The sequence below is a fragment of the Lycium ferocissimum genome, chromosome 3 (genome assembly GCF_029784015.1).
Source record: "Lycium ferocissimum isolate CSIRO_LF1 chromosome 3, AGI_CSIRO_Lferr_CH_V1, whole genome shotgun sequence".
NCBI lineage: Eukaryota > Viridiplantae > Streptophyta > Magnoliopsida > Solanales > Solanaceae > Lycium > Lycium ferocissimum.
In genome coordinates, this window is record NC_081344.1 from 3,161,742 (window position 1) to 3,183,744 (window position 22,003).

A 22,003-nucleotide genomic window follows, 5' to 3' on the forward strand; every position below is an offset into this window, starting at 1 on the left:
TCCTTCTCCTCTCCCTCAATGTGGGTCCTTTTTTCATACTGAATCTTTTCGTTTCAATCAATTGTTTAATAACTAATAATACAAATATCAAATTAGTACAAGGAGAAGAATGCTCGCCATTACCGTATGCATAACTTTAATATATTCAAAAATATTATTATGATGGTCTTATCGTGTGGAAAAAGCAAACAAATTTAATTTAAAAAAAGGAGTAGCACATGGGTCTCATCATTAGGGAATATTAATTCTGCAAAACAAAGAGACTTTGATGTAAAATAACAATTCGAAGAAATAAAGTATCAAGCAATCAGAGTTGTTATCTTGGCGCTTAGCACAGAGGAAATATTTTTATTTTTGATTGATCAAAATATTTTTTAAAATAATTTTTAATAAATAAAAAACTTAACAATCCGAAAAATGTGCTAGTAAAAAAAACCTGTTACATAAATGAATTGTCTTACCACAACCGCCACGGACCACAACCCCCACCCCTACCTCCACCCCTCACTCCCATCCTACCATCGCCTTCATAACATTTGCCTAAATTATGTATATAAATGCTTTTGATATAATAATTTCTGTTACTTATGAAACATCAGAAAATAGATACGAAAGTCGCTTATTCAAAAAAAAAAAAAAGTATTTTCTTTCATACCAAACGCAACCTAAGTGGTCTGCTAGTATTCGAGAACTTTTTTTGTCTATATCTTTATGAATATATAGGAGCAGATACAAAAATGAGTTTGCATATTCGATAGAGCGATCAAGTTCTATATATATTCACAACGGTTAATAAAGATAAAGTTAAATATACATTTCACAATTCACTCCAATTCAGAACTCACAATGTTTGAATCCTGAATTCACAGTACAAATTGGAAGAGCAGGAACTTTGAACATATTATTATTGTTTTCATAGCAAATACCAAAACTAATACTTATGAACTATCTCATATTGCAGATAGACTTTTTTGTTATGCCAAATTTTAATGCTCCGAAAGGAAATTGACCTTATGATTCTATGTGCAAGTTGCACTTCTTCTTGTTGCATGTTGTGTAGTGTTTGTCCATAACCTTGAGTTCTAAACAAATTATAATGTTTCGTTCCTTAATTGTATTCTCAAATCTCACGGCAACTGGTCTAGTGTCTGTCCCAGACCCACAGTTTCAAACAATGTTTTTGTCTGTTTTACCCTGCTTAATTCTGATTTTGCAATCTAGGATACTTTAGATTTTCTTGTACCACTTCCTCCCCCCCCCCCCCCCCGCCCCACCCCAAAACCCCTAAATCAAAAAAACAGAAAAAAAAAAAAAAAAGAATAACAAAAGGAGGTATCTTGTTGCCTGACAATGGGCCCTGAAAGCTTAAGAAAGAAGTAAAGCAATAAATATAACGTAAACCAGAAGGCCTATGCCCGTGCGCACAACACTTTGGATTATAGTGTATCTATGTGTATGTAATTGTGTTTGGTTAGTGATAATATATATTTTTTATATTGCTAATAAATATACATAAGTTTGCACTGTTTTTTATATACACACACACACTCTATGTTCAAAACATGATTAATATAACATTGTAGTTTGTGTTTCGTATCCAAAACTTTATTATATTAGTGTTTGCTACGAATACAAAGTTTGCAAAAATTTATTAATACTTTTTAAAAGAGAAGACTTGTTTAAAAGGAAACTATTTTCCTCTCTTTGAGACAAAACAATAGCAATATTTAAGCATCAGTTGATACTTTGAATTTTAATTCGATTAATTTAAAGGTGTAAAATATTCTATTGTTAATGTATGTAGATTGGACCTAAACAATATATATTATTTTTTATCAAATTTTGGTTTGGATAATTCTAATTCAAATTATTAAATTAATTTTACATGTTTAAAACGAAACAAAGTAGAAATTTAATTTTCTATTTAAACGAAGAACTACTATTTTTTAATTTTTGGTGAATATTCTTGGTTTAGCTCATTTTACTTGTCGTGTTGTCTTTTGCATGTGTTTTTTTAAGAAATCGTCAATTAGAATTATAATTTGACTAATTTGCCTTATTTATTATTTGATCTCCATTTAATATTATTTTTTCTTTTACGACATTAATCTCTTTTCACATTTATTAGAGTAAGAATAAAAATGAAAAGTAATTAAATTCTATCTTATTTTAAAATATAAATATTTTAAGTATATTTATTTTAGTAAACATAACAAATAAATGACATGGCGGAATAGCAAATACAACATTTAAATATCTAGATTAGATCTCAGTCTAATATAAGAAAAGAAAGAAAATTGTATGGTTTGGCTACTTAATCTTCTGAAGAAAAGCAATAATATGGGATCCACATTTTTTGTTGTACAATGATTTCATTTGCTCCCACTAATGGGTTGACACGCATGTGGCAATGAATCCACCATTATTGACTTAATGGGGATACGATCCTCCTCCAAACTCATGTTTCTATAATATACTAGACGGCGTATGCCCGTGCTGCGCACGAGCCCAACACTTTGGATTATATAGTGCATCTATGTGTATGTAGTTATGTACAATTGTAAAGATTTATGTATTGGGTAGTGATAGTGCATATATATATATATATATATATATATATATATATATATATATATATATATATATATATATATATTTTATAATCGCTAATAAACATACCTAAATTTGCACCGTCGATGCACATATATAGATGAACATTAATACATATATGTAAATGTTATTTGTTTATTAAGTGAAATTATGTGACTATGATAAAACAGTGAAAAGTAAAAAGAGTGTAAAAGTGACACCTGGCTGAAAACATAATTAATACCTGCCACTTAAAATGACATCATCTGTTCTGATGCAATTTTTATGAGCAGGGGCAAAATAGCAAGGGAGAGTATGAATATATTTAATACTAAGCTACGTAAAATTCTACTTTTAACTAATGGAATTATTCAATGGCAAGTGCTTTGACCAATTTGCCCTTCAAATGGGCTGGTATTTAATTTTTACTAGCTCAACACTTTGAATTATAGTGTATCTATGTGTATATAGTTGTATTTGGGTAGTGATAATATATATATATATATATATTTTATAAACATAATTTGCACTATATATATATATATATATATATATATATATATATATATATATATATATATATATATGCTACATTCAAAACACGATTAATATAACATTCTAGTTTGTGCTCCGTATCCAAAACTTTATTAAATTAGTGTTTGCTACAAATACAAAGTTAGCAAAAATTTATTAATACTTTTTAAAAGAGAAGACTTGTTTAAAAGGAAACTATTTTCCTCTCTTTGAGATAAAACAATAGCAATATTTAAGCATCAGTTGATACTTTAAATTTTAATTCGATTAATTTAAAGGTGTAAAATATTCTATTGTTAATGTATGTAGATTGGACCTAAACAATACTTATTATTTTTTATCAAATTTTGATTTGGATAATTCAAATTATTAAATTAGTTTTACATGTTTAAAACGAAACAAAGTAGAAATTTAATTTTCTATTTAAGTGAAGAACTACTATTTTTAAATTTTTGGTAAATATTCTTGGTTTGGCTCATTTTACTTGTCACGTTGTCTTTTGCACGGTTTTTAAGGGAAACGTCAATTAGAATTAGATTTGACTAATTTACCTTATTAATTATTTGATCTCCATTGAATATTATTTTTTCTTTTACGACATTAATCTCTCTTCACATTTATTAGAGTAAGGAAAAAAAAATGAAAAAGTAATTAAATTCCATCTTATTTTAAAATATAAATATTAAACATAACAAATAAATGACATGGCGGAATAGCAAATACAACAGTTAAATATCTAGATTAGATCTCAGGCTAACATAAGAAAATAAAGGAAATTGTATGGTTTGGCTACTTAACTTTTTGAAGAAAAGCAATAATATGGGGTCCATGTTTTTTGCTGTATAATAATTTCATTTGCTCTCACTAATGGGTTGATACGCATGTGGCAATGAATCTACCATTTTTGACTTAGTGGGGATACTTTGGGAATTGCATGAATATTATTTGATTTTTTAATATGGGGTGAACTTTTTTTTTTTAACAGTGCTTATTTTTTTAATATGGAGTTCACTTTTTTTTTTTGATATATATAGTGTGTATATATATACTATGTTTAAAATACGATTAATATAACATTGTAGTTTGTGCTCCGTATTCAAAACTTTATTATATTAGTGTTTGCTACACAAAGTTGGCAAAAATTTATTAATACTTTTTAAAAGAGAAGACTTGTTTAAAAGGAAACTATTTTCCTCTCTTTGAGATAAAACAATAGCAATATTTAAGCATCAGTTGATACTTTGAATTTTAATTCGATTAATTTAAAGGTGTAAAATATTCTATTGTTAATGTATGTAGATTGGACCTAAACAATACTTATTATTTTTTATCAAATTTTGATTTGGATAATTCTAATTCTAATTATTAAATTAATTTACATGTTTAAAACGAAACAAAGTAGAAATTTGATTTTCTATTTAAATGAAGAACTACTATATTTTAATTTTTGGTAAATATTCTTGGTTTAGCTCATTTTACTTGTCATGTTGTCTTTTGCACGATTTTTTAAGGAAACGTCAATTAGAATTATAATTTGACTAATTTACCTTATTAATTATTTGATCTCCATTGAATATTATTTTTTCTTTTACGACATTAATATCATTTCATATTTATTAGAGTACGGAAAAAAATGAAAAAGTAATTAAATTCTATCTTATTTTAAAATATAAATATTTTAGGGATAAGACACTATTACCCCCCTGAACTATACCCGAAATTGCTACGACACACCTTACCTTTCCCAGGGTCCTATTACCCCCGTAAACTTATTTAAAACGGAATAATTACCCCCCTAAACGCTGACGCTCACTCTCATATGGGAGAGTGACATACACTCTCCTTGCCACATGTGTATTTATTTGTTTTCTTCTTTTTTTTTTAATTTTTTGACTTATGTGTCAATTTTTTTAAAAAATAAAAATAAAAACTGAATTTTCATTAAAAAAATGAGTTTTAAAACCCGTTTTTTTTTTTTTAATTTTAAAATTTGATTTTTTTTAAACACATTTAAAAAAAAAAAAAAAACTGAAAACACGGATTAAAAACTGAATTTTCTTTTAAAAAAAAGATTTTTAAAACCCGTTTTTAAAAAAAAAAAAAAAAGCGAAAAATGATTTATTTTTTTTAAATATGGAAAAATGGATTTGTTAAAAATATGGAAAACTTGATTTTTTTTTTAAAATGTCTTAAAAAATCTTGATTTTCATGATTTCATTTTCTTAGGACACTTTTATTTTTCAAATAAAATCCGGAAAAGTGTTTTTCTTGCCAAAAATGTGAAAAAAATGAATTTTTATAAAATTTTGAAAAATTTAAGTATTTTCTTAGCATGTGGAAAACCCGTTTTTTAAAAACTAAATGTGGAAGACTAGATTTATTTTCAAATTTTAAGAAAATGCAGATTTTTAAGAAAGAAAAAATTAAGTTTTCCCTTTTTTATGTTTCTCACTCTCTCAAAATTAAACACACTCTCCTTGCCACATCAGCGTTTAGGGGGGTAATTATTCCGTTTTAAATAAGTTTAGGGGGGTAATAGGGCCCATGGAAAGGTAAGATGTGTCGTAGCAACTTCGGGTATATTTATTTTAGTAAACATAACAAATAAATGACATGGCGGAATAGCAAATACAATATTTAAATATCTAGATTAGATCTCAGGCTAATATAAGAAAAGAAAGGAAATTGTATGGTTTGGCTACTTAACCTTTTGAAGAAAAGCAATAATATGGGGTCCATGTTTTTTGTTGTACAATAATTTCATTTGCTCCCCCTAATGGGTTGATACGCATGTGGCAATGAATCCACCATTATTGACTTAATGGGGATACTCTGGGAATTACATGAATATTGTTTGATTTTTTAATATGGAGTGCACGTTTTTTTTTTTTAACATTGCTTGTTTTTTTAATATGGGGTTCACTTTTTTTTTTTTGATATTGCTTGGGGTCCACTTTTTTTTTATGAGTTTGGAGATGGTGGGGTCCACTTATGGTTTGGCTACTTAACCTTTTGAAGAAAAACAATAATATAGGGTCCATGTTTTTTATTGTACAATAATTTCATTTGCTCCCACTAATGGGTTGATACGCATGTGGCAATGAATCCACCATTATTGACTTAGTGGGGATACTTTGGGAATTACATGAATATTGTTTGATTTTTTAATATGGGGTGCACATTTTTTTTTTTAACATTGCTTTTTTTTTTTTTAACATTGCTTATGACCCTCTTATTTTTTGTGTATTATCTATGCTTTTGGACAAAGTATTCATATGGGGTTCGACTTATAGTGACCAAATTTTTTTTTATTAGAGCCAATTTTTTTTTTTTTGCTTTTTTTTGAGTTTGTGACTGTTCAAGAATTTGTGCCTTTTTGCTTTCCTTTGTGTTGAGTTTAAAAGATTTAATTATTCTTCGGGTATTTTTTCCAAAATTTCAAACCTTCACATTATAGGAACATTGTCGACATTGAAATATGATTAATCATGAGTGGATTAAGATAGAGATGGACGTCGAGTTTGATTTTTTAATACCGGTCTTACATTTTTTTTTTTTCGGCAGTTTTCCGAATTTCGGGTTGCCGCAAATGAGCTTCATTTCGAGTGGTGATTTGTCTTTTTTTTTTTTTTTTTTTAAAATATTGCTTGGTGTTTTTTTTTTTTTTTTTATTTATTTTAGGGGGATATAAATTTGGAGATTTATTTTTATTTTTTAATGCATGAGTATAGGGCTACCATGCGTAAAACCCATGCTTCTATATAGGAAATATAAAATATTATATAATTTACTAGTATATGATATGGTTGTAACTTGTAATAATAATAATCAGTTTGTAAATAAGTGGGTTCCTTCTAACATCACATCCAAATAATTTAAGATAATGCAAGCATAGGTAAGATACCATTTTATTTCTTTAACAAAAGATAGCTAGGATAGTTGACTAAGTCTATTTTTATAACAACAAAAACATCATGCTAATGTTTCCAGAAGGTTTCTCTAAAATTAATCTAATCAAATGTTTGTAAAATGGCAAAACTAATAGTAGTTACTATAATAATCTCCCTAAGTATTGTTAGAAATTGAACAAGTCCACAGTAAAGATATTTGTATCTTCGAAATTTTATAATTGGAGGTAATATTCTGTCTTAATGTCTTATCAATAAAGGGGGAATTTCAGTAATGTATAATTTAGCACACAAAATTATATTTGCGTAGCCACATTTTTAAATTACAAACCTATGACCCCACAAATCATGGCCGCAACTTGTATATACAGCAATATACAACAATGTACAACTTTATACAATAATATACAACTTTATACACCTACTGTAGATAATGTGTAAATCTTGTATAAAAATATATAATAACGTCTAAGAGTTGTTTATACACACTTCTACAGTGTTATGCAGTGTTATACAGTGTTATACAGTGTTTATACTGTCACGCCCCGAACCATGGCCTGAGTGAAATACGGCACTCGGTGCCTTACTGCATGTGACCGAGCGAATCACATGGCTTCTTTGAATCATCATAAGGCATAACATGAGCGGAATATAACGTAAATGCATGATGCGCCTTTATAAAACGTAGTAAGTCATAATACTTAATAAAAGTATTATTTTAAACATGAGTGCGGAAATAACATGAATGAGCCAAAATGGCTATACGACTCCGAATGTCTGACATCACATAACTGACTTATCTAGTATATGAAACCTCTATCATCCGATGGAAAACATACTTATCGGGACAAGGCCCAAAGATACCTTTAGATGCAAAACTAATTAAAGAATGACAATGTCTAAACCACGAATGAGATTGGGCTCACCAATGGCCCGGTGCGTTGCAGATCCTAATGAGTAGAGGCGTCGTCCGTCAGATCCGTACTCGCATCGTGAAATGCGGCCCCGAGCAATAAAGGGACGTCGGCACATTAGAATCTTGGTATGTAAAGCAACTGAAAGAAATAACACGGGACATGGAATAACATGATAAGAACTGAAACTGAAAACCTGGACATGAACATGAGCATGAACATGGATACATATATATATAACATACGTAAAACATGATAAGTAGGAGAGCATTTCATAAACCGACCATACGTGATATCACCACGTGGGTACGTGGAGTCCGATACCTCGCCGGACCGGCGAGCCCCATACCTTGCCGGGTATAAGGTGGTAATGTGCTGATGGATCCATTCGTTGTAAAATTAAATTATCGTCCTAACTGGGCGGAGCGATCCTTGTCCTACGGTGGCTACGTAGTTTCAGGCTATCTGAGCCTTCTCGGTAATTCGTGCAACTCCCAAAAACATGAACATAAGATAGTTGGCTAAGAAGCCCATGATTTTCGTGAATTACTTGTACTTGTCTTGTAAACATGGTTTCATGAAATAACTTGTAAACATGGTTTCATGAAATAACTTGTATTTAGCATGTATGTATCTTGAGTCATGGCATGAATATAGTTATAAAATACAATTACATGAAAACTTGTAGACATATAAGATATTTATGAAATAATCATTCTTAGTAAAAAACATGCATGCAAGAACCCATGGAATACAAGATATGGGTTTTCATGGATTACGGACTAATTCTCAATAATCATATGGAGTTATTAAGAACACAATGATAGAATAATAGCAATTTATACATAATATAATCATGGACATTGACCTAGGGTTGTCATGAGCATGGTATCGAAAACCCTAGTTTTCGTAGAGAATCATAATTTATGGATTTTGAGGCGTGGGGAAGAACAATGATGTTCCCACACGTAGATAGTAACTTTACATACCTTAGTCGCTCCAAAACTTGAATTAAAGACTTGAGCTTTGAAGATGATTTTCAAAATCTTGAATTCTTGAACATTGAGATGGGTTTTCTTGAAAACCCTAGTTTTAGAAATGATGATTTCTTGTTTAGATTACAAGGATATGTATTAGAATTGACTTGGAATAATTAGAGTAGACTTACCTTGGTGTTCTTGATGATGGAAGAGGGTAGGAGGTCGTTCTAGGGCTTGAAGGAATGAAAAATAATGATTTGAGCGATATGGACGAATATATAGTGTTTGGAAAATTGCATTTTACGTCCAGCAAAGTCTTCGCCGTATTTTGAAAAACGGGCCGTATTTTGAAATACGGTCCGTATTCGTATGGACGCATACGTCTCTTCGATAAAATGGCCATAACTCTTTGCACGGATGTCCGTTTGACCTGTAATATACCGTTGGAAAGGTATTTCAAAGCTCTACAACTTTCATCTAGGAAGTTTTCCCAAATTCCAAATATGTTTTGAAATACGGGCCGTATTTTGAAATACGATCCGTATTTAACAATGTAACATCCAAATGCCAAATTCCAGAATGCTCAGAAATCCTTGGTACCAGTTTACGTTTTGAAATACGGGTCGTATACTGAAATACGGTCCGTATTTAACAATGTAACATCCAAATGCCAAATTCCAGAATGCTCAGAAATCCTTGGTACCAGTTTACGACTTGAATTACGGCCGTATCTTTGAAATACGGTCCTTGTTCACGGGCGTAAACCCCATTTTACAACTGAATAGGGAAATTTCAATTCTCACATCCTTTATCTGATTTTCTAAGTCTAGGATCATGGTTAAAGCTTAGGTTAAAGATACGAGGTGTTGCATATACAGTGTTAAAAGTGTAACATAATGTATGTGTTTTATACACACTTTACCCTTAAAAAAATACCAACATTAGAAAGAGATTTGGAAGGATAAATAGCATCTTGGAGTTTGATATGAGGGGAAGGGGGGTGGCTATCTCGAGTAATTATGTTTTTTTTTTTTAAATGGAATGAAGGCAACAAAATGTAAAAAAAAAAAAAAAAAAAAAAAAACCTATGGCCATTTCGGATAAATACTTTACCCAAAATGCCATAGAGTGTTAGGTGAAATATACGCATCTAAACAGGATTACAAGTCACTGCCTAATGCATATCTGAGTGTTCGATAAATTTATTACTATAGCTTCTATTCGAACTGTATATAATATAGTAATATCTGTATTAATTCACATACTAGCACAAAAGAATAGTGATTGCAAAATTGTTTTACGTTTATTGTCCGTGATGTTACTTCATACAGTCGCGGAGCCAGAATTTTTCACTAGAGAGTTCAAAAATATAAAAGAGTTAAAAACGAGGAAGCCAAGAGGGTTCAATATCTACTATTTATACATTAAAAATAATTTTAATCTTGTGTATACATGGTAATTTTTTACCGAAGGGGGTTCGGGTGAACACCCTGGCCACCACTGACTTCATATATAATCAAATGACCTTAATAACCTTTTTTGTCATGGTCGTTGGTAAGGACGGAGTAAGGGGCGTAAAGAGCGGTGGTTCATCCGAATCTTTTTCATCATATACAAAATCAAGATTATCTTTTATTGTATATCGAAGATATTGAATCCTTTTAATTTTTTCATGTGCTTAGTACTTTATTAAATTTTAAATTTTCATAATTAAAAAATCCTGAATCTGACACTTTGATTAATATCAAAATGTTCTTTTGTTTAAGGGCAAAGAAGGGAAAATAGCGTTCTATATCTATTGTTGAAAATATTTACATCACGTAGCTCATATTTTGAGTTTGTTATCCGATTTAGCTCATATTTATGTACAAAAACTTTTTATACACTTCATATAAAGTTGATACATTATGCATAATGCTTTCCGTCAGATATAATATTGAAGCACAAGAACCCATAGCTTTAGGAGAGCAAGAACCCATACCCTTTAAGAGAGAATAACCTATATATACATAAGAATAGGGTATGTTTACAAAATATGACGATACTTTTCAGTTTACAAAACATACTAATAGATTTCTTACAAAACATATACGAAAATTTTCGCTCAAAATTTTGTGTATGAAATGTGTATATCTCGCTCAAAGCTTAAAATTTTCACTCAGAATTTTATGTATGAAATGTGTATATCTCACTCAAGGCTTAAAAATTTCACTCAAATTTTGGTGCATGAACAGTGAAATAGGTATGAAATATGTATTTCTTGCTTAAGGATTAGAATTTCGCTCATATTTTTGTGTATAATTTTCAGTTAGATTATATACAACTTTCACACAAATTTAATACAACACAAGAACATAGGAAACTTAAAAAGAAAAAAAAATATGAAACATAAGTCATGATTCTACCATCATACAGTTTATGCTTTACATAATTCACGATTCTATCATTATTCATACAATTCATTACCCAATCTCGTAAGAACTAAACTATTAAAAATCATAATAATTAGAAAACTTTCCAGAAACTAATTCAAATCCCTAATTATGTAAAACCTATAAACATAAACACAAACTAATTATTCAATAGATTCGTCAAATTATCCTTCATGGAATCCAAACCCCCAACTCTCGCAGCAAAACTAAATCATCAAGGACTGCTCCAATAATGTGTATACACCAAATGGAACCAAAACCCATACCTTAAGGACCATTTTGATCATTTTATCGAAATTATGATATGCTGTACAACAATTCTAATATCTAGCTTATTGCAGTATTCTTACCTTGAAAATAACAAAGCGAACAAACTAACAGATGATCTTACCAATCTGAACAAATGAGAAAAAAGAAGAGGATTTATTTTTAAATTCCGTCTAATATAAAAAAAGCAGGGCTCAAGAACATCTTTGCCTTTGCTAAATGGCTTATTAGACGGCCCATATTAGCTAAAGATTTATCAGCGTGCTTGGAGGAAAAGGAAAATTCACGAGCACTTATATCTGAAGTTTGATGTTCTGTATATTTGTGGGAATTGGAATATTAGCGCATCATCTACATGAAATTGGAGTTTCAGCCCATAATATATGAAAAAGGGTGTGCTCTTAATTTTTTCATAACTGATATATTTTGTAATTAAATTGATATATTTTATAAATAAAAAAAATACCGTTATGTCATGTAATATAAGATCTTAACAAGTATTAATATATCATTTTCCCCGGATGAAACTTATACTGTGGGCCTCATATCACAAACTGATCAGAATATGCAAACAGGAAAACCATTCACTGATTGATTCACTTGTTGTCCGGATAAGTTCGTTGTTTTTCTGAATGGATAAACAATCAAAGAACATGGAAGCCCTATCCAAATCCTAAGCTTTTAATAATATTAATTTTTTTAAATCATTACTTTGTCAAGTCACCTTCAAAACATCAAGGAACACACTGTATCCAATCACAGACCACTTGTGCTAATTTTAAGGGGGATTTTAAATAAAAAATAAAATAAAATATTTCGTATTAAAAATTTATTAGTCCAATTAATGTAAATTCTTGTTACGTAAAATTCTCTTAAAAGTAAAAATTGTACTGGCTAACCACTTCTCAAAAAGAAAAATGGCCTATATTTAAAAATCCGTGAAAAATAATCACTTTTAATTCGAAAATATCATGATAGTATCACAAAATTTAGAACTTAAACAGGTGAAAATTCAGATACTATCATAAATTTTGAAATCTATGCTACTATCATTGACTACGAACTTATAAAAATGAAACTTCACGATAATATCTAAATTTCATTCAGGATATGGAGGTTTATCTTTTAAGTTCGAAATGTATGATAGTGTCATAAATTTCAAAAACTGGTTATATTTTTTAATGAATTCTGAATCTGCTATATTATCTTTCAGTTCAAAAATAGCTACTATTTTGAATTGTGTTTAAAGAAAAGGAGATTTCTTTGTCTTCTTTTTCCTAGAGACAATGCGGGACCCACGTCGGCAATTGATTCTCTTGTTGATACCGAGAAGCTGACTAGGAAGTAGTGTTTTAAAAGGCGTTTTCGGGGCTAGCCCCGGGGCGAGCCTGAGGGCGGGCGTCACAAAATGCCCGGGCGATGGTAGCGCGTATTGGGCGTCTGCCGGGAGTTTGGGGGCGAGTTTTTTGAGTTGGGGCGTGTTAGGGCGTAAGCCCGAAAAACTTCTTCAAACTAAAACGAAATTTTTTAAATAAGTCCTTAATATAATAAATTCTCAAAAGTCAACATGCAATTACTCAAATGTTTTAAAAAGGCCGCGCATTAAATTTAAAAGTCAAGACATTTTTTTATTAGAATCCTAATATATATTCTTTTCCAATTATTTATCTTGTCTTCTACTATCTTACTTGTACTTGTAAGTAGCGTATAATAGATTGTTCTAATTAATTTTATATTATATATATATATATATATATATATATATATATATATATATATATATATATATATATATATATATATATATATATATATATATATACCCCAAAAAAAAAAAAAAAACTAAAACAATCTATTATATATATATATATATCACTTATTTATATTTTTTCTTTAATTTTTTACGCTATTTCATTTTATTTAAAGTATTTATTATAATTATATCATTTTATAAAATACTAAAAAATAAAACCCCATGGGGCTTACGCCCGTCTTTCAACTTACGCACCATTTGAAAGTACGTAAAACGCCCCGCCTTACGCCCTCGCCTTTTAAAACATTGCTAGGAAGTATGAGTTTGAGTTATACTCGTATATCATAAAGTTTATCTGCCACGTGGCAGGCATTGAGATAAACCGATGAATAGCGTGTTTGGCTTGCTTATTAAGTTTACTTATTTTGAAAAGTGTTTTTTTAAAATATTTTTTTGATGAAAGCAATCTTAGACAATTAATTTAAAATTTAAACAGTAATTAGTGTATGATTAAACTTTTAAAAAGTATCTCGAAGTGTATTTTCTTAAAAATATTTTTAAAGAAAACTTATTTTTTAATTTTAAAAAAATAACTTCTGCTACTCTCAAAAACACTTATTTTCTTCAAATAACTTAATCAAAACACCTTATTTTAAGATTGGCTAAACAAGCTAGAAGAGTTCATCTCCCATCACACAGTTTTCTCAATTTTTAATATTTTTACATATATAGTGGGCCACTTCTTTTTTTTTTTTTTCTTAAGAAAACCGCACCACTTATCTTTTTTCTCCAAATGGCCATTCAATTTCTACTATGTTATTCCTTTTGCTAGTGTCTTTCTTTCTTTTGTATGTATTGGCAAAGATTCTCTCTATTGTCTGTTTATATATTCTTCTAGATACATTTAGATTATGCTAATAAATTTGGGCTCAACCTCACCCTGATATCCATATGTCCTCTTTTTGCATGCCTGCATGTTCCACAATGGTTACTGATTTGAGATCATCACCAAATTATGCCCATGATGAAGAATGGGTCAAAGAAAAAGACTAACAAATTTATGAAGTATAAATGATATTTTAAGTGAATTTCTTAATCTTGATAAGACATAACACCAGTTCATATGATATACCTCGCTCATATCGCGTATTCGAAAGGACAAATTTGTTATCAGTGACATTTATTTGGCCAAAATAAATAAATACATGCCATTGGCTCGTGCTTAGATTAAACTTTTTCTGTTTCATTTTATTTGATGATTTTTAGTTTCATTAAAAAAGAAATGATACCTTTTTTATAAATATTCTCTAACTTAAATATTTTATTTTTATTTTTAATGACATACTCTTATAATCATGTGAATGTTAATGTGTTTCGGATCACACAATTTCGTTTCATTCAAGACACCTAGAAAAATCAAAACATATATAATTGCATGTAAGGTAAAAAGGGAATTTCGTGGCTAGATGATATACCCATGCAATTAAAATCACCATCATTTTTTGGAATAAACACGAAGTTACACAATTAAATTCTATTGCTTTATTCACGCATCTATGTCGGAACATCAATAAGTTTGAAATAGCACAATTATGACATCGAACGATTTCAATTATCCAACTGTAAACGTGGATGTATTAATTCGTAACTAGCACTAAAATTCAACTGATTTTGGTATGTTCGTTTCAATTTATTTGATTTCGGTTTGATAATTCGATTTCCTATTTCGGACCTTAGGTCATGTAATAATATAATTTGATGTATTAATTTCGTAACTAGAACTAAAAATACTCATTGTATGCTCAATGCTGTTAAAGGAGATAAAGAAAAATGTAAAAGGTGAATCAATATTCATTTTTTACTTTAGTCATAAAAGGGACAAAAGGTTAGGAAAATTCAAATCACCGTTCGTGCGACACTTTTTCCCTTTTCAGAGTTGATTCAACAAAATTTTAAAGCTAAATTAATTAGGTTAACTTAATATTTTACGATTAAAATTTATATATTCGAAAATTACATAAAAATTACTATAAATTGTAAATTTTCTCATATTAACTTGATGAAATACTAACTCCGTTTATTTTTTTTTGTAATTTTTGTTATCTGCGGCAATTTTTTAAGAAATAATAAATAAAGTGCATAATTTATCAATATACCCATGTTAATTGATGCATATTTTTATTAGATTTGAAAAATAATTTGAAATGAATATTTAATATTATGGGTAAAACAGAAAAAAAAATTATCTTATCTTGATAAACTAAAAATGATAAGTAAAATAAAAATCTATTTTTAAAATATTAGATAAATAAAAGTGAACAGAAGGAGTACATTTTAAAATATTTATCAAAATTCACGCAAATTAAATCTTGAGAAAGCCAAAAGTATACGAGCATCTCATGGATTTTTTTTACCATGAGGAGTGGCCGCACTTTATGTTAAAGGTCGGTATCAAGCAGCCAAATCGATGATCACCACGTGTAACAATCTTAGCACATCAACCGTAAGATATCAAGTGACAGTCTTTTTTCTCACAATCTTCTTTCTCTTACTATAAATACCCACGTAATATCCCCAAATTTCTGCATCACTCCATCTTTCTTCAATCAAACAAAAAAAAAAAAACCCCAAACCTTCTAGAAAAAAATCCAAAAAAAATGAACCAAGACGGGTTTACTGAGTTACTTCCGGGTGTACCCGAAGAAATTGCTCTTGAATGCTTGACCCGATTACACTATTCAACGCACAAAGTTGCTTCTCGTGTTTGTCAAAAATGGTGTCGTCTTTTACAAAGCAAAGCTTTTTATTACCATCGTAAAAAAACAGGTTATACCCATAAAGCCGCTTGTTTAGTACAAGCACTACCAGCTCCATCAGATTCCAAACCTGTCGGACAACCGAGATACGCTATCTCGGTGTTCGATTCGGTAACCCGTATTTGGGATCGGGTCGACCCGATCCCAAAATACCCAGACGGGTTACCTATGTTCTGTCAAATTGGGACAACAGAGGGGAAGCTTATTGTAATGGGCGGTTGGAACCCAACAACATGGGATCCGATTAAGGATGTTTTTGTTTATGATTTTATGACTCGCGCGTGGACTCAGTGCAAAGATATGCCCCAAGCGCGTTCGTTTTTCGCTATGGGACCCAGTGGGGGGCGTGTGTTTATAGCGGGCGGTCATGACGAGTGTAAGAACGCGCTGAGTAGCGCGTGGGTTTTCGATATTGGGTTGAACGAGTGGACTGAGTTGCCTCGGATGAGTGAGGAACGAGATGAGTGTGAAGGTGTTGTAATCGGGTCGGGTTTTTGGGTTGTAAGCGGGTATGATACTGAAAGTCAAGGGAGATTTAAAAGTAGTGCTGAGGTGTATGAAATCAGTACAGGTGAGTGGACACGTGTTGAAAATGCATGGGGATCAACTCAATGTCCTAGAGCATGTGTAGGTGTAGGGGGTAAAAATGGAAAATTAACATGTTGGGCTGAATCCGACCCGAATGTTAAAGTCGGAGCATGTGGTGTGGATCTTGGTAATTGGACCTTGGTTACCGGGTCAGCTTATCAAGGTGCCCCACATGGATTTTTCTTAGTGGAAAAAGACAACAAAAAAGAAGGGCAGAATAGTAAATTGGTGAAAATTGATGTTCCTGATGAGTTTTCAGGATTTGTGCAATCTGGTTGCTGTGTGGAGATCTGAAATTTTGGATAATATTATTGTAAGTATTAAATGTAAAATATGTTTTTTTTTTTTTTTTTTGGTTTGTTTCCACTCAGCCTTTATAGTAGCGCTGAGCTTTTAAGCATAGTAGTCTTTTTATGTAAAACTATGTTTGGAGTATGGTATTGTATAGTATAGTATAGTAAAATAGAGAAGCAATGTTAGTAACTATAGTACAATTTTCTTTTGGTATGTAATTCTCCGCTTTAAAAAATGTCAATTTGAGTAATGGTAATTTTCTTATTGAAAATTCGAACTTTGTGATGTTGCATTTTGGATTGTAACCTCCGCCATTGAGCTGTTCATTTAGTTGACTTCGTCTTTGTGTAATTGTAATACTATTATTTTACCCATAGACTTTATAGTTCAACTTTCAATTCAAATTCGTTTTTACTACGTTAATGGCAAGTGACAACTTTTCTCAGTAGTTTGTAAGTGAGGTGATTTTTCGTTTTTGTTTTGTTTAATAGTATTACTGTCGCAAAAAGTGTAAATGTGGTGGAATATCCTTTGTTGGAACAAAGTACAAAAGCTACTTGACGACTGGCAAAAACCGTTGAAAGCTTGTTTGCCAATTTTTTTACTAAAGTTTAGTAGTAGTAGTTATTTTGGATAGCACTTTTTCGTAAATTAATATTTGAAGTATTTTGGCAAGTAGCTTTTGTTAGTACCCCTTGTTTCCTTTTATTTGCTATCTTAGCCAAGTAGATTTAGTCCGTTGTCATTTTAGTTGTCCTTCTTTTCCTTCTTGTTGATAATGACAATTAGTGTGTCAATAGTTTATAAAAAATTGATCGAATTGAACTTTATTGAATTGATTATTGATTTTTTTTAAATGAAATTATAAATAAACACTTATCGTATTGAATTATTAGATTGTAAATGTTTAATTTTATAAAGGATCTTGGTTACTATTGCATTCATCAAGATAGTAGTGCTCACTCTGGAACCGGAAAGACATTGAATCGAACAAAATAAATTTATATGTAAAAAATATTATACATATTAACTTTAAAAATAATGAAACTATTGTATTTTGACGTTAGGACTTGAGTAACTTCATACATAAATAGCTATGACTAACATTCAATTCAACACTAGTTTGTATCCATGCGCGCTTTCCAACGTTCTCACAATATATTTTGAGCATGCTTTTTGCACCTGGAGCAAAGTCATAGCAATACAATAAGTTTCACCATTTTTTAGAGATATATATGTTTTTAAAAACAAACACTTCAACAACAATAATAACAACTTACTTAGTGAAATCTCACAAGATGCAGTCTTTTATAAAAACAAACACTTCAACTCTCCAAAAACACCAATTTTTCTTTTTTTTAAAAGGCATTTTATTCCTTAAAATTTGATCGAACAAATTGTAAGACGACCTAGTAAGTTTACCTTACAGTAAAATTCTAATAAGCAAGCACATTGAATCCTCTAAAGTTGATACCAGTACAAATATCAGACGTTTGTCGGGGGGAAGATAGAAATGCCAAGGCCACGTACTTATAAAATTGGCAATTGCCAAATTGGAGGCCCCATTATATATAGGTAGTAAACAATTTGCCATTTCAGGTACTCCATAAGGAAAGTGGATAAGAACAATGAGCTGTAACTATTTTCTTATGAAAGACAATTCGGATATATTATCCAAAAATGTCCCCTCAAATATTCAAGAGCTTTTTTTCATCAATTTGGGAAGAGAAAGTTAAAGTAAAAGCAAATGTGGGTCATCGTCTTTACAAGTTGTGGATTCATTGTTGCACTATTTGTAATTTGAGAAATTCTTCAAAAGCAATTCTCCTATCACCTATGTTCCCTCCAAAAAAAAGAAAAAAAAAAGAAAAGAAACACCTATTTGGATTTCAATATTCAAAATTTAACGATTCAATTAATTTAAATTCTCATCAAATTGGGACAGTAAAAATAAGTGTCTTCTATTAAAGAATACTTAAGTTCAAGTTCAACTTCTCGGATCCAAGTCTAAAATTAAAATGAAGAAATTCAAATCATTCTATCATACCTTTTGAATTTTGATGGTCAGAGTATGCATATTAGTTAATACTCCTGTTACTTTCCCATAGATGCCACTAATACGTGATTGTTGCTAGATTAAATTGAATACTCTAAACATACACGGTACGCCTCTTCCTACATTAATTTATATAGAAAAAAAAAAAAGGTTGAAATTATGAATTCAACTCTCTCAAGCAACTAAAATGAAGATTTGACAATCTTCTTCCATCATGCCTTTTTCCCATCGTTAATTTGAATTTTCAAGAAATTCATCCATTGCAGCATTTAAAAAATTGAACCCCCCAATCGTTAAGTTGAATTTTCAAAAAAAAAAAAAAAAAAAAAAAAAAATTATTATATTATCAATTTCAACCTAAAGATTAGGATATAAGGTTTTAGCAGAGACAAAAAGAGTATGTGATTTTTCGTATCTAAATAACTTTTGATGGATAAAGCACAATTCCTTGGTACGCAAGCTTATGAGAAGTAGTATCTATTCGGTGACATTGTCAAAATACGTATAAGCTGGCCTACGTAAATTATTCTTTGTATCCTAATCTGTACTTAGTATATATAGCTTTCGAGGCCAAACTTTTTTATTTTACTTAAACAAAGAATAGTAAATTATTCTTTGTATCCTAATAGATATATTTGCTTCTTTTTCTAATCTTAAAGTTTATGTATTTGAATTTCAATTAATTGTATACCCGTCCGGACGAAAGACGAATGTTTCGCAAAACCGTCGAAATAACGTCTGCATCTATAAGCTGGTATTCAGTTGTCCTTTTTTTTTTTCCTTTTCCCCAGGTTTGCTGTGTGCAGTTGTCTGTACTCTACAAATATCATAGGTAAATTTGATTTTTGATAGTACAACATTAAATTTGGTGACTCATTTACAGCAAATGGTTGTCTTGTACTTTTTCCTTTCCCACAAATAAAACAATGAATAATGAATTCGTACTTAAGAGATCAAGTAATTACAGTCATTTTCATTAGGCTTAATACATATGCGCCTCCTTAAACTTATCCCTTTTTTTTTCATTTTGACACCTCAATTAAGCGTTGTTCGTATTGAACCCCTACACTCGTTCTCAAGTGTGTCTATCAAACCCCCTAAATCTGATTTTTATTAGAAGCAAAAATTGAATTGGAGAAATGAAAGTGGAGTAATATTTTAGACATGTGGTAAGCTATTCTTTAAGTCATGGATGTGTCGATTTCTGTTAATGTTGTCCTTCCACTGCTAGCTTAATTAAGAGTCACTCTTTTTTTCTCTCTCAATTGCAACTAATTTTAGTTAAAAGATGGCATAATTATATATATATATATATATATATATATATATATATATATATATATATATATATATATAATCGAATTATGTTTGATAGGCGAACCAGAGACGAGTTTAGAGGTTGTAAACATGAGGCCGCATATGCATTAAGCCTTTTCATTATAGATGTAGATATCAATTTGACTTTCTTAACTGAATTAGCAGTGAGAGATAAATTAGTACGGGCGGATGTTAGAGTTTTAACAAATGGGTTTATCTAAAATTAATAGCCTTGACTTGGAAGTCAAATATGATATTTGAGCTGGAAAATTTACTAGTTAAATTGTTGAACTAAAATAACCAAAAGATAATGTTAATATAATAATGAGAGTTGCTAAATTGTCACACCAATTTGATTCAAATTTGGTCACATTTATATAAAAATCACCATAACCTCTATTTTACAATTTTAAATTAAGATAAACTTTAAGAAGAAAAGATGAAAATAACATTAAGTAGCATAAATTATTAAATTTGACCTAAATAGTCATATGAATTTACTCTATTTTGGCCATTGTGACCAAAATAGTGTGGCAAAAAGACCTTATTGTATAGTAATAATATTTTTCCCTTTAAGTCAAACTTACACGATTTTCCTCAAACAACCTTTAAGATTATTCTTACACCTTGTATGTACTAATTTCTTTTCTTTTGAGCTATAAATGTAGGACTTTATTCTCAGTAATGTAGAGATTTTCTATACCCAAATTTTCTGAGTATTTTTGGCCTTCAAATCACATTTTTTTCTTTTTTTCTTTTGGTGTATGCGTCTCCAAGCTACACGAAACAATAGTTACAAACCAATTTTGCAAACGGGTAGTCAATGGGGCTTCACGTTATCACTTCGCCATCTTCATACTCGTCTCGACGAATTATTGGCTCTGATATATACTAATTGGGTTAAAACAGTCAAAAGATACTCTTAACATGATATGGTATTATCCGGTTTGGGCCAAACCCGTACAGTTTTCCTCAAAAAATCTCACGCCGCTTAGAGTATTGTTATACCTTATATGTATCTTCTATCTTTTCTCATATACCAATATGAATTTTATCCGCACACCTAATATAAACAAGTACAAATAATTAATTCTAGACCTAGTAAATTCAATGATTATGAAGAGTTCCAGATTCAAACTCATAAATTTCATATATTGAACTCGTATTTGTAAATCCGGAAGAAGGAATATCAACAACATGGATTTGGAGCTTTTATATTTTGGGTGTTCCAAGTGGACCGCCGTTTAAAGAATGACTGTTCTAAACGAATTTTTCGAACTGCAGTGTGTTTAAATCATTTTGCTAAGAGGGCCCACCAAAAGTGAGAAAAGCTACTTCAAACTTCAAAGGAGCAATTTTGTAGGGCCAATTAGTTGGAATTTGGATAACATTGTCAGTCAGCATGGGGGCAAATTAAATTCACTCTGCATCACACGCTGCTTGCTTATCTAAGTCAATGTTCAAAAGCAAAATCCTGTTTGTTGGGCTGTCAATACATTTGTTTCAGAGTTAGATCATTTTATTCTTGATTTATTAGAAGTTGGACCTCATTTTA

The 22,003-nt window shown here is 30.3% G+C and overlaps 2 protein-coding genes and 1 long non-coding RNA gene across 3 annotated transcripts in view; 2 read left to right on the plus strand and 1 right to left on the minus strand.

The window, feature by feature from the left end:
- Positions 1–22,003, plus strand: part of LOC132049288 (small ribosomal subunit protein eS28-like) — an 83,919-nt gene that overhangs the window by 25,059 nt on the left and 36,857 nt on the right. The gene's annotated exons all lie outside the window — the stretch shown is intronic.
- On the plus strand, positions 15,987–17,346 carry LOC132049282 (F-box/kelch-repeat protein At1g15670-like). Its single transcript, XM_059440031.1, has one exon. It carries the CDS (start codon positions 16,035–16,037, stop codon positions 17,073–17,075), a length of 1,041 nt encoding a protein of 346 aa, XP_059296014.1. The 5' UTR covers positions 15,987–16,034; the 3' UTR covers positions 17,076–17,346.
- Positions 18,053–19,412, minus strand: LOC132049283 (uncharacterized). Its single transcript, XR_009413071.1, has 2 exons — positions 18,498–19,412; positions 18,053–18,257 (listed from the first exon to the last, which is right to left on the minus strand). It is a non-coding gene; the product is annotated as an uncharacterized LOC132049283 (long non-coding RNA).

Excerpts from the sequence above, each read along its gene's own strand:
- LOC132049282 (XM_059440031.1), top strand. The coding sequence starts at position 16,035 with ATGAACCAAGACGGGTTTACTGAGTTACTTCCGGGTGTACCCGAAGAA.